At 38.9% G+C, this 12,981-nt stretch overlaps 1 protein-coding gene across 2 annotated transcripts; it reads left to right on the forward strand.

The window, feature by feature from the left end:
- Positions 1-283: 283 nt before the first annotated feature.
- On the forward strand, positions 284-10,266 carry LOC114468907 (transcription factor SPT20 homolog). 2 transcript variants are annotated; one of them, XM_028456055.1, is made up of 14 exons: positions 284-636; positions 721-804; positions 3,505-3,585; positions 3,998-4,045; positions 4,132-4,255; positions 5,899-5,984; positions 6,287-6,760; positions 6,836-6,901; positions 8,247-8,342; positions 8,412-8,509; positions 8,599-8,652; positions 9,267-9,390; positions 9,971-10,055; positions 10,133-10,266. In XM_028456055.1, exons 1-14 carry the CDS (start codon positions 493-495, stop codon positions 10,156-10,158), a joined length of 1,590 nt encoding a protein of 529 aa, XP_028311856.1. In that variant the 5' UTR covers positions 284-492; the 3' UTR covers positions 10,159-10,266. The 2 variants fall into 2 exon arrangements, with proteins under 2 accessions (XP_028311856.1, XP_028311854.1); XM_028456053.1 differs by having other exon boundaries at positions 285-804.
- Positions 10,267-12,981: the final 2,715 nt, after the last annotated feature.

The raw sequence follows: 12,981 nt of genomic DNA on the forward strand, positions 1-12,981 counted from the left end.
GTTTTAACATTTAGGTTTATCATTTAACATTTAGATTTAAACAATGACAGATTTCACAAATGCTGTAAATTTGGTCAAAAGTAAATTTTAAAAAAAAAAATCCACATACGTTTTTTAGTTTTTTGCTAAATGTTGCAAAAAAAAACAAAAAAAAAAACTAATAGTGCATGTGTGTGCTCAGAGATAAACAAAGTCATAATATATCAGAATCTTAGTTGTAGCTTTGGTTGAACATTATTTTGAAGTTCCGCGTATCCTGTTTCCGGTGCGTCCGTCTCCATGGTGATTGGCGGTGGAAGCGGGAGTTCGACGGACGTTCTAAACATATAAGTAACTTTAGTGAACTTGTCCTAGACTTTGTGGTGGTTCACAGTCGCAGCGCGTGTTTTAACCACTTCCATAATTATTATTATTATTATTATTATTACAACAACAACACATAAATAGAGGATAAATCTAACCTGTTTCACGGTCGGTTATTAACGTGTTTCCATGTCGGAGAAAATGATTGAGTTGCTCAATGAGGCCTTCGTTGGGCCGCATTGTTCAACTATCAACCACATCGCACTGCGCTCCCTGCTCGTGATGCTCATCGACCGTGCGGGAGACCAGGACCAGGACCAGGACCAGAAGCAGGACCAGGACCAGAAGCAGGACCAGGACCAGAAGCAGGACCAGGACCAGAAGCAGGACCAGAAGCAGGACCAGAAGCAGGACCAGGACCAGGACCAGGACCAGGACCAGGACCAGGACCAGAAGCAGGACCAGGACCAGAGCCCCAGCTTTGCGGAGAGGCTGAACCAGGTAAGAACCGAGCAGGACAGGGTCAGTGTAAAAGAGAATTATTATTTATTAATTCATTTATTTATTCCATTCATTAAAAAAAACACACACACAAAAAAAAAATCAATTTAATAACATAAATTTTTACAAAGTTCTGAATGAAAGGGAGCAGAAAGAAGAAGAATCTTATGTAAACTGTGCCTTTGTACTAATTATCAGTTTACAACAGCATGAGAAAACAACAACAAACATTTACAATGTCTACGATGATTTCAAAATAAACAAAGTCACGCATTTGTGTCAAATTTTTCTGTCATAAAAAAACAAAAATAAAAAAACCACAAAACAACACCATAGAACAAAAACATACAAGCAAAAAGGGTAAACAACAACAACACAACATTATGGTACTTTAGAGCAGGGATTCTCAACTGGTGGGTCGGGACCCAAAAGTGGGTCGCGGACCTGTATTCAGTGGGTCGCAAACAGCTGGTCAAAAATAAATAAATACTTAATGTTGCTCATGTTGGCCTTGTCTTTTATTTTGAAAGAAACTTACACCTTTGACAGGCGTGGTGTGAAGTGCATGTTGCACAGGAAAATATATAGATTTATGTTTTAAAATAGAGAGTCTTTTCAACAGCTATTTTTGAAAAACGTGGGTCGCGATTTAATGGCCGTGGAAAAAATGTGGGTCCCAGAGTAAGACTAGTTGAGAACCCCTGGTTTAGAAAAGTTCATTATATGTTAATAATATACTTGTTTTAATTAGATGTTTAAATCTAATATTTGCTTTACATTCTTTTAAATTCTTGCTCATATTGTTCAATAAAGAAACCCCTTTCACAGAAATGCAACGCCCCTTTAATATTGTCCTAAACTTTGGTTTTATAAAGATCTATTTTCGTTTTAAATTATACTTACTGTTTTTATAAATCTGGCCTGGAGATTTACAGGTAAGATTTTTTGATGCACTTCATGCATAATTTGCGAAATACTACAATCTACAATGTCATTGAACTTCAACAGTTTTAACTGATGGAATATTGGGTTTGTTGGATGTCTATAATAATAGTAATAATAATAAAAAGGTATACACAGTTTGTACACATGATTTATTTTAGATATCGAGACAAAACAATGCTATTCTTCCAAACAAATCATTGAAAAAAATAAAAAAATAAAATACAAACTATTTAAAAAAATTAAATAATACACTATAATACAATATAACACTTACAGAGCCGGGGTAGATTACATTTTTCAGTTACAATTACATCTTCAACTACCCATGTGCAATTACAATTCAATTACGATTACAGTGACCAGCATTTTTTCCAATTACAATTAAATTACAATTATTTTCTATCCTCAGAAAGCCAATTATAATTACGTTCTCAATTTCTAAATTTCAATTACAATTAATCACAATTACTGAGCCTGAAATAAATAATCTAATAAAAGTTAACCTTCCTCTTGTGTTAGCTTTCTGTTAGCATCTCTAATGCTAACAGGTCCTAAAAACAAATATTTATCATCTAATTTTTTTTTTCCTATTTGTTTTTTGTTTTCTTTTTGTTTGTTTTGTTTATTTGTTTGTTTCAGTCTAACATAAATATTCAAATATAAATCACAATTTAAAAATATATATAACAAGATATGAAACATATTTTAATAATTATCAACTACATATGTGTAGAACTGAAACGTGGTTCACCAGTAATGATTTAAATTATAATTAACATTTTTTATAATTCAATTCAATTCAATTCAACTTTATTTATACAGCGCAAATTACAACAAATAAATGAACAAAATATAAAGTCTACAGTAAGAACCCAACAAGATCCACATGAACAAGCATTTAGCGACAGTGGGAAGAAAAAACTGAACCAGGTTCAGAGGTGGAGAACATCTGGTTCCACTGGTTGGGGTTAGTGAACAGAAGGACAAACAGAATAGGATAGAAGGATAAACCATCAGAATGTTCTAGACTAGTTGAGCCGTGAACCATTGATCAGAAACCACTATCTCTAGCATCAAGACACCTGAAACAGAAAAGCTCGGAGGGCGAGGAGAAGACACAGACTGCAGAATAATGTGTTATGCTAATAAATATGAGGGACTTGTGGCTACATGTTAAGCTAACCAAACATGTGTGACTGGTGGCTATGTGTTATGCTAACAAATATGAGGGACTTGTGGCTACACGTTAAGCTAACCAAACATGTGCGACTGGTTGCTACATGTTAAGCTAACCTAAACATGTGGGACTGGTGGCTACGTGTTAAGCTAACCAAACATGGAGGACTGGTGGCTACGTGCTAAGCTAACCCAAACATGTGGGACTGGTGGCTACATGTTAAGCTAACCAAATATGTGGGACTGGTGGCTACGTGTTATGCGAACAAATATGAGGGACTTGTGGCTACATGTTAAGCTAACCAAACATGTGCGACTGGTGGCTACGTGTTATGCTAATAAATATGAGGGACTTGTGGCTACATGTTAAGCTAACCAAACATGAGGGACTTGTGGCTACATGTTAAGCTAACCAAACATGTGCGACTGGTGGCTACGTGTTATGCTAATAAATATGAGGGACTTGTGGCTACATTTTAAGATAACCAAACATGTGCGACTGGTGGCTACGTGTTATGCTAACAAATATGAGGGACTTGTGTGTACATCCCTAACATTGTGTGTGTGTGTGTGTTTCAGATGATGAAGCAGTTGGAGAAGCTGCAGCAGCAACAAAACAGGCTTAAGAAGGAGATGATGGAGCTCCGAGCTCAGCTGGAGGTCAGAGTTCATCTTGGGGTTCTACTTTATCTAGGCCTTATAATATGTTACACACAGAGATCAGCATTTTATGATGGAAGTCAGAGAGAGAACAGCGTCCTCTGAATGTGACTCTAGGTTTAGTCAGGTGATCCCACTTATGATCCACATGTTGGAGCTGTGTCTCAGATATGGGAAGGATGTAAATATTGGGACGCATCATCAGTAATGTTTCTTTGAATCAGGGGGTGTTTGGGCCTTGTATACACTAGACACCCTCATCAAAGGTGGACAGCTACAAGGTGATCAAGCCTGAGCTTGCATCCCATAACTGTTTACCGATTTTAATATTATACAAATATTGAATAATTATTGAATATTTTTAGTAAAGAGTGTTTGCTGCTCGGTGATGTTCTGTGGTCTCTGAGTGCAGATGGGTGGAGCTCAAACTGAGGAGGTGGAGAAGGCTCAAACTAACCAGGTGGAGGAATGTCACAGTTTCATCTACATTTATGATAAGTATGTTTGTATGTGAATTAATTGATGCTCACTCGGTTGATGGTCTAGGATTCTCCTGTGTCAGCTCCACTAGAGGAGCAAGAGGGTTGGAGGACAGTGGAGAACCTGCAGGAGAACTTGAAGCTTCTGAAAGGTCGAGTGACAAAGTTGGAGAAGCTTCAACAGGACATTGGTAACTAACTAACTACTAACTTGCTAACTACTAACTTGCTAACTACTAACTTGCTAACTACTAACTTGCTAACTACTAACTTGCTAACTACTAACTTGCTAACTACTAACTTGCTAACTACTAACTTGCTAACTACTAACTTGCTAACTACTAACTTGCTAACTACTAACTTGCTAATAAATTTACAAACTAAGTTGACTTGTTAACTAACTAACATACTTACTTACTACTAAATGAATAACTAACTGACTAACTTGCTAACTAACAGACTTGCTAACTCACTGACTAATGAAATAACTGACTAACAAACTTGTTAACTAGCTAACTAAAGGCAGATAGACACTGTGATTTTTGGCAGATTTTAGCCGATTTTTCAGTCGAGCGTCTACAGTATTTTTGAGTTTGGACCGAGTCTCGGCTAAATGATGTGTCGTGCATCGCGTAGTATACGTGCTGTAGTATACATGGGATCAAAAGAAGCGATTAACACCTAGTAAGTAAGTAGATTTTATTTATAAAGCGCTTTTCACAGATAAAAATCACCAATTGCTGTACAAACATTTCAGTTTCATCCCGTCCAAAGAAACATGAAAAGACAATCACATATAACATGGGAGGACAAGAATGGGAGAACCGTGGGTCGCCATGGGCATGGGAGGTGCCCCATATTTAGATGAAAAGTGGGAGAACAACGGGAGGAGAGGTGAGGGGACTTACTAAACTTACTTCCCTAATGGTGAGGACAGTATAAAACTAGGGGGCGTGCGCATGTAGCCTCTTGTGGGCGCTTTACCTGTTCCCTTATAACTTGCGAGGAGGAAGGGAGGACGTTGGGCCGGTCAAGGCATTAAAATATAAACCCTTTGCTTTCCCTCTGATACGGTCAGATGATTTGTGACGATCCTGGTAGATCTGGTTCTGAAAACAAAAGTCCAGGTGGCGATGGGGGAGGTGGGAGAGATGGAGGGGGATGGAGCGTCAAAATCCGTGGTGAAATAGAAGACAGCCTTGAGCGGCTGTGGGGGAAGCCAATGATGATCCATCCAGGGCTAGCACCCCTTTGGTAACCTTGAGTCTTTGGTCTCTAGCAGTAAAATCCAATAATGTGGCCTCAAATTGCAAGCCGAGCACTTAACCTCTCCAAGTTGGTTTCAATCCTATGTAAACGCTCCACAGTAGCCTCCTCCTTATTTTTGAGTTCGTTCATCACATTAGTGAGTGTTGAGTGCTCTGCCCCATCCTTCAGAAATGACCGGCTACCAGCTGCCAACGTAATACAGACTTTGCGATAGATCAGAAAGCTGCTCGCTCCAATCAACAGCATCCCTGCTACCATAATTCCAATCATGTAGATGGAAAGCATGGACAGACACACGACCTTCCAATTATTCCAGGAATCCATCGTGTATCCAGCCACAAACGTTCTGTCCGGACACGCAGGGTCACCCCTGCCGGTCTTTTTGTCGAAAATTTGATCGATTGCATTGAGAGACCAGCTCACCAATTCCGTAATTTCGTTTTTGGATAAAATGCAGAGATAGTCTCCTAATAGCTAGCTAACTAGGACACAGATGGGGATCGTTACAAATGTGCTGATGGCAGGTCATGTGACCATGGTTCTGACCCGGTTCTCTCTATCTCAGAGTCTTCTGACGTCACCAAGAACCTGACGGATCAGCTGACCCAGCACCAGGACCTGATCCAGGATTTGATGAACCGGCAGAAGGAGGTAAGAAATAGAAGCAGAACTAGATCTAAATCTGGAGCTAGATCCAGAAGAACTAGAACCTTCATCAAACCTGATGATGTCACATTTCCATCCAAAGCTGAAGGGAAACCTTTACGCATTGATCCAACATAGATAAACTGATGAGTTTCAACAGTTGTTGTTCTGAGACTCTGAGTTCTAAAGACTCTGAGGTCAAAATACTTTGAGGTCTCGATCAGTTCCTGTAATGTGGAACCAAGCAGACCGTGGTGTATTCAGGTCCTGATGAAATTTTAAGTGAACCTCTCTGATTCTGCCCTCAGCTTGACCACCTCCGGGACTCGTTGGAGGACCTGATTCACCCGCTGACACCTCTGTTGGACGAGCAGACCCCGGGCATGAAGCTGGGCCTTGTGCTGCAGAACGTGGACCAACTGCAGCAGGACGTGGACTACCTGAAGCAGCAGAACGAGGAACAGAAAGAACGAGAGGTAGGACCCTCCCAAACTGATGTTACTGTGTCTCTGCTTCAGGAGGAGCTACAGGACCTGAAGGTCCTCTGTGAGAGTCTGAGCCAGGACAGCAGGGAGCACCAGGACCTCATCCAGGAGAATCAGAACCTCATCCAGGAGAATCAGAACCTCATCCAGGAGATCAGGAACCTTATCCAGGAGAACCAAAACAACATCCAGGAGAACCAGAGCCACATCCAGGAGAACCAGAACCACATCCAGGAGAACCAGAATCATATCCAGGAGAACCAGAATCATATCCAGGAGAACCAGAACCACATCCAGGTAACACACACACACACTCACAGAGCAGTGGGCGGAGCCACGTCCTAACAACCCAGCCGTGTACTGTGTCCACAGGAGCTGTTCACTATCACGGAGAACCTGGACCAGAAAAAGGCCGACAGGACCGAGTTGGAGAGCGAAGTCAGTAACACATTGGGCTCTTATTGTGAAAGGGTTCTGCATGTTTTATATTCCTTCTGGACCTGGTCAAGAACAGATCTATTATTTATACATCTGTAACAAAGGACAGGAACATATCTATTTTTTATACATCTAACTAACAACAGGAACAGATTTATTCTTTATAAGTCTGTAACTAAGAACATGTACAGATCTATTCTTTATACGTTTGTAACTAAGAACATGAACAGATCTATTCTATATACATCTGTAACTAAGAACATGAACAGATCTATTGTTTATACGTTTGTAACTAAGAACATGAACAGATCTATTCTTTATACGTCTCTAGCTAAGAACATGAACATATCTATTTTTTATACGTCTGTAACTAATAACATGAACAGATCTATTCCTATATGTCTGTAACAAAGAACAAAAACAGATCTATTTTTTACATGTCTGTATCTCAGGACATGAACAGATCTATTCTTTAGACATCTGTAACTAAGAACATGAACAGATCTATTGTTTATACGTTTGTAACTAAGAACATGAACAGATCTATTCTTTATACATCTGTAACTAAGAACATGAACAGATCTATTCTTTATACGTCTGTAACAAAGAACATGAACATATCTATTTTTTATACGTCTGTAACAAAGAACATGAACAGATCTATTATTATACGTCTGTAACTAAGAACATGAACAGATCTATTCCTATATGTCTGTAACAAAGAACATGAAAAGATCTATTCTTTATACGTTTGTAACTAAGAACATGAACAGATCTATTCTTATATGTCTGTAACAAAGAACATGAAAAGATCTATTCTTTATATACGTTTGTAACTAAGAACATGAACAGATCTATTCTATATACATCTGTAACTAAGAACATGAACAGATCTATTGTTTATATGTTTGTAACTAAGAACATGAACAGATCTATTCTTTATACATCTGTAACTAAGAACATGAACAGATCTATTCTTTATACGTCTCTAGCTAAGAACATGAACATATCTATTTTTTATACGTCTGTAAAAAAGAACATGAACAGATCTATTCTTTATACGTCTCTAGCTAAGAACATGAACATATCTATTTTTTATACGTCTGTAAAAAAGAACATGAACAGATCTATTATTATACGTCTGTAACTAAGAACATGAACAGATCTATTCTTTATACGTCTCTAGCTAAGAACATGAACATATCTATTTTTTATACGTCTGTAACAAAGAACATGAACAGATCTATTATTATTCGTCTGTAACTAAGAACATGAACAGATCTATTATTATAGGTCTGTCACTAAGAACATGAACAGATCTATTCTTATATGTCTATCTGATCAGTTGGAGAAGCTTAATGTGATGCTGCAGGACTTTCAGAGCAAAGTAACGGCTCAGGAAGAGAACTTGGACAGACTGTCCTCAGAGATGGAATTAAAGGTACACACACACACACACACACACACACACACACACACACACACACACTGACAGTCTCTGTGGCTGCAGATCTCCAGGCTGGAGTTGGAGGCTCTGAAGAAACATCTGGAGAAAACCTCTAAGAAGCTGAAGGAAAAGTCGCAGACCGCCGCCGCCGGCACCACCAAGTAAGGATGGGGGAGGGTGGTCCTAAAGCTTCGCCCACCTGAGGGCGAGGACTAACCGTACTTGTGTGTGTTTGTGTGTGTGTTTTCAGGCAGTTGGTTAACTGTCTATCCTGTGCCAATGAAGTTGTCCAATCACCTGGACCGTAAGTCAGAATGACTCACTAACACACTCACTAACACACTCAATGAGTATATACTGTCTACTATAGACTATAGTATGATTAGGATGATCAGCGTTCCCACTGAAGTATATTTCCAAGTTTCCCAAGATGCATCTGGAACCTACAGCGTTAAAAACCTTGTTCACACTGAGGCTAAATATCTCTGTTGATTCTCCACCTTTACTTTGAAAGTTCTGAAAACATTTGAAGTGAGAAAGTGACCAAGTAGAATATCAACATGTGCTCAATAGATCCATAAAACTCACATAGACATATTTCACACATTTTCAGAGACCCTCCATTGTGCTACTGACTAAACTTCCTGTTAACTTCAAAATAAGAGCCCTAGTCACAAAGGAGTTTAAAAAAAAAAACTGATGGAAAACAAGGAGATGCTTTTATTTTGAAAGCTGGTCTCAGCTCCCAATGCATCATGGGACGATTGAGTATGACTAGTGTGCCCACCATGTATACGTAATAAATGTCCCCGTATAGTATACATCTGGTATTTCTCACATACTCAATCTATTCATACTATCTAATGTGAACGCACCTGTTGTTTAATGAATCCATGTGTGTTTCTGTCTGTGTCTCAGAGGTCATGTGATCCATCGCGCTTACGTTAGCTTCGCGACTCAATCTCGGAACAGTGGAGGGACTCACACCATCACCCCCATCAGCCAACGCAACAAGGCTCTGCAGAAAACCTACAAACAGACGGTGAGACATACATTTATTAACTGTAATTGTAATTTTAAAAATCTGCTGTTGTCTTCATCGTAATAAAATTGTGTGAGTTTAGAAATTTGTATTTGTCAATTAAAATTGAAAGGAAATGTTGTTCAATGGTACCAGTGGCCAAGTTATAGGGAAAAAAGTGTTTGTTTTTTGTGACGTCATGAACTTTGACCCCTAACAATCTTTTTATTGGTAGGTCGTACAGCTTGTACCATTTAAATAAAACACCATTGAATAGCAATGGTGGCCATCTTGAAAAATTCCCGCCATATTGAATTTTTGAGTGGCCAACAACTTTTTCCAAATAGTGGCCCTTGTACAATGACAATAAAAGCTATCTAATCTAATCTAACCTTATTTCAGGCTCAGTAATCCTGATAAATTATAATTGAACTTTAGTAATTGAGAACCTAATTATGATTGACTTTCTAGGGATGAAAAGTAATTGTAATTTAACTGTAAATGGAAAAAATGCTGGTCACTGTAATCATAATTGAATTGTAATTGAACATGGGTAATTCAAGATGTAATTGAGCCCAACCTGTGTCTGTCTCTGTGTCAGTGTGAGGAGGTAGCCGTAATCGGTACGGACAATTGTGTTTACAAAGGTAGTGTGAAGATGGAAGAGTTACCTGACACCAACGAAGGTACGCTGCTCAGTGTGTGTGTGTGTGTGTGTGTGTGTGTTGTATCATCCAAAATTAATAATGTTTTCCTCCGTCAGACTCCATTGACTCCTCTAAGAACTGAATTCTCCAGCCCAGCAGGAGGCAGCACTGAGCTGCTCACAGTCACCGTGGAATAAATGATTCAGTCATATTCTGTGTGTGTGTGTGTGTGTGTGTGTGTGTGGAGGGGGGGGGGGGCTCCTATTTCCTTTCCTGTCTACTTTTTTTTAACCCCATGGATGACGTCACAGGGTTAAGGAAAGGTGTTAGGGGAGGAGTTAGGAAAAGGCCATCCCGTTTGTTTTGACAATCAGACACACTTCCACTAGGTGACGTAATAATCTGATGACAGTGAAGGTTAGTGACGTCTGCCGTGGTAAAAAAACTACATTATTCCTAAAATGGACTAAAAGCGCATTTATAAAACTTTCCACTGATATAATGTCATAAATCACAGGTTTTAATGTAAATCAAAGGAAATGAGGTTACCATGGCTACAAGGAACTAAAGGTAAACTAAAAGAACATCACATTGAGAATGGTTGATCACACTCACCTTCTACTCATTAATATGAATTATGTTAAATAAAACATCATGTGGATAAAAATGTCTCTGATCCATTTTTCTTGAACCACAGAGTCTGTTTTATGTCAGTTATAATCTGATAATAACATATACTATTAACATAACATAATATGGGTTTTAGATTATTTAAAGCTGTTCAAGGCATAATATTGCATTGGTAATAGTGCAGCAGATTGATTACATATTTCAACAGAATCATTCACTTTTGTATAAAAGCATGAAATGTGGCACAGATTCTCTCTAAGGGCCACTATTTTGAAAAAAACCATTGGCCGCTAAAAAATTCAATATGGCGGCCATTTTTTAAGATGGCCACCATATTGAAGGTATCAGCGGAAAGGTCTGTCCCTCCAGAGTCTGAATATGTGCATCCCCCCGGTTAGAGTTAGAACGGCTCCCACTAGAGGCAAAACACTCAATCGCGGTGTAAAAAAATAGCTTATTATGAAAAAAATGTGGCACCAGCGAACATGGTTTATTCCCCCAAATATGTGGTTTGTTTTCGGCTAGATGACGTGGTGCGCCTGCAGAGGTTTGGTGTTTTTCTGCACCAGGGGTAACCTCAGTCACTGGGAGAAAGCAGTATCAAAGTCACTCCTTTTTGCTCATACTCCTCTGAGGTTACCCCTGGTGCAGGAAAACACCAAACTTCTGCAGCCTCGAGAGGACCAGACCTTTCCTCTGACACCTCGTTTGACCAGATTCAAGTAATTTTGGTTAAATAATAACCATTGAATAGCAATGGTGGCCATCTTGAAAAATGGCCGCCATATTGAATTTTTGAGTGGCCACTTCTTTTTCCAAAATAGTGGCCCTTAGAGAGTATATGTGTCCAATATCATGCTTTTATACCAAAGTGAAGGTTTTTTTTACTAATCTGCTGCACTATACCTAACATGATCTTCGTCCGTTGTCGGTCATCGTGAGTTTCCATGAACACTCAGGTGTGTGTGTCCCTTTAAATGCAACAAATTGTGGGTCAGCATTATGTGGTCTCCTTTGGTAAAGGATGAATCAGTGTTTCCTAGGCTAAAGGAAAGATTGAGCTTCCTTTCCTGAGCTTAAATTAAACTTGAACGGCCCTGAGCACAGATTCTGAATAAAGTCTGTGTGATTTATCAAAACCTTTAGGTTTTTCTCCCTTTAAGTCTTAATTTCTTGGAATTAAACTTTTAAACTAAATTTGTACTATAAGCTACAAAAGTCTAAAATGCAACAGAATAAAAAGGGAGGAAAGTTGGTGTTATGGTCTGATTAGCTACCCAGTTATCATGTGACTGGTTACAACCACGAGTGTAAAGACACTGGAGTTCACCAGTTGTAATGATCACCAGTTGACCTGCGACACCAACAGGTGAACAACAACACGTGAAAACGTGACGTTTCTGTGAAAGTGAAAGACAGAAAGGTCCGTGTGACCCAAATCAATCTTCATCCAGTGAGAGGAGCAGCTGTAATCCCATAAAGTCACATAATCTGCTGCTGCTCTCATTCAGACGCCCAAATACGGCTTTGGTGCTTTTATTCTGAAGGGCACTTTAAAAATCTATTAATGACACCTAATATTGACAACATTTGATTATGGATTCAAACTGTGGAAGCAAACAGAGATTTAGAAACACAAAACCAAACAGAAGAGAAATTAATCAAAGCACAGACCAATAAAAACACTAAACCAGGGGTTCTCAACCTTGGGGTCAGGACCCCATTTGGAGTCGCAAAGCACTGGGAGGGGGTTGCCAGATGCCCTCAAGAAACTAAGAATAACAATTTGAGCTAATTTTTACCCCTTTTTCTGCAACAACACCAAACTCACCATATTTGAACCTATTTTCATCACTTTTTTTTGCCTTATTTTTGCTCCTTTTAATGTATTTTTGCTACATGGTTATCACAGATTCATAGAATCATCTGAATAATATTCACTGTTATACAGGAATGTTTATTATTATTATAGTCATCTTAAAGATGGAAATCCTTATTTTAATCACAAATAAAATGGCTTCAAAGTCACCAAAAATGGTGGAAAAGGTGGTGAAATGGGATTTTAAAAACTACAGAAATTGGTTAAAAGTTGCGTGTCAATAATCGAACATTAGTTATTAGTTTAAACTGGCAAATAATGGACATGACAAATGATGATGATGATGAAGATGATGATGATGACATCGATGATGATGATGGTTCAGTGTCTCCTGTTTGTGAACTTAACGACGCTCACTGGTGCAGCTGTTTCCGGCTTTGTGTGTGTGTGTTGGCTGACGACCCACGGGGCAACTGGGACTTGGATTAGTCTTGTCAGGGAGTTGGAGGAGGGATT

Source organism: Gouania willdenowi, chromosome 8 (assembly GCF_900634775.1).
Source record: "Gouania willdenowi chromosome 8, fGouWil2.1, whole genome shotgun sequence".
Taxonomy (NCBI): Eukaryota; Metazoa; Chordata; class Actinopteri; order Blenniiformes; family Gobiesocidae; genus Gouania; species Gouania willdenowi.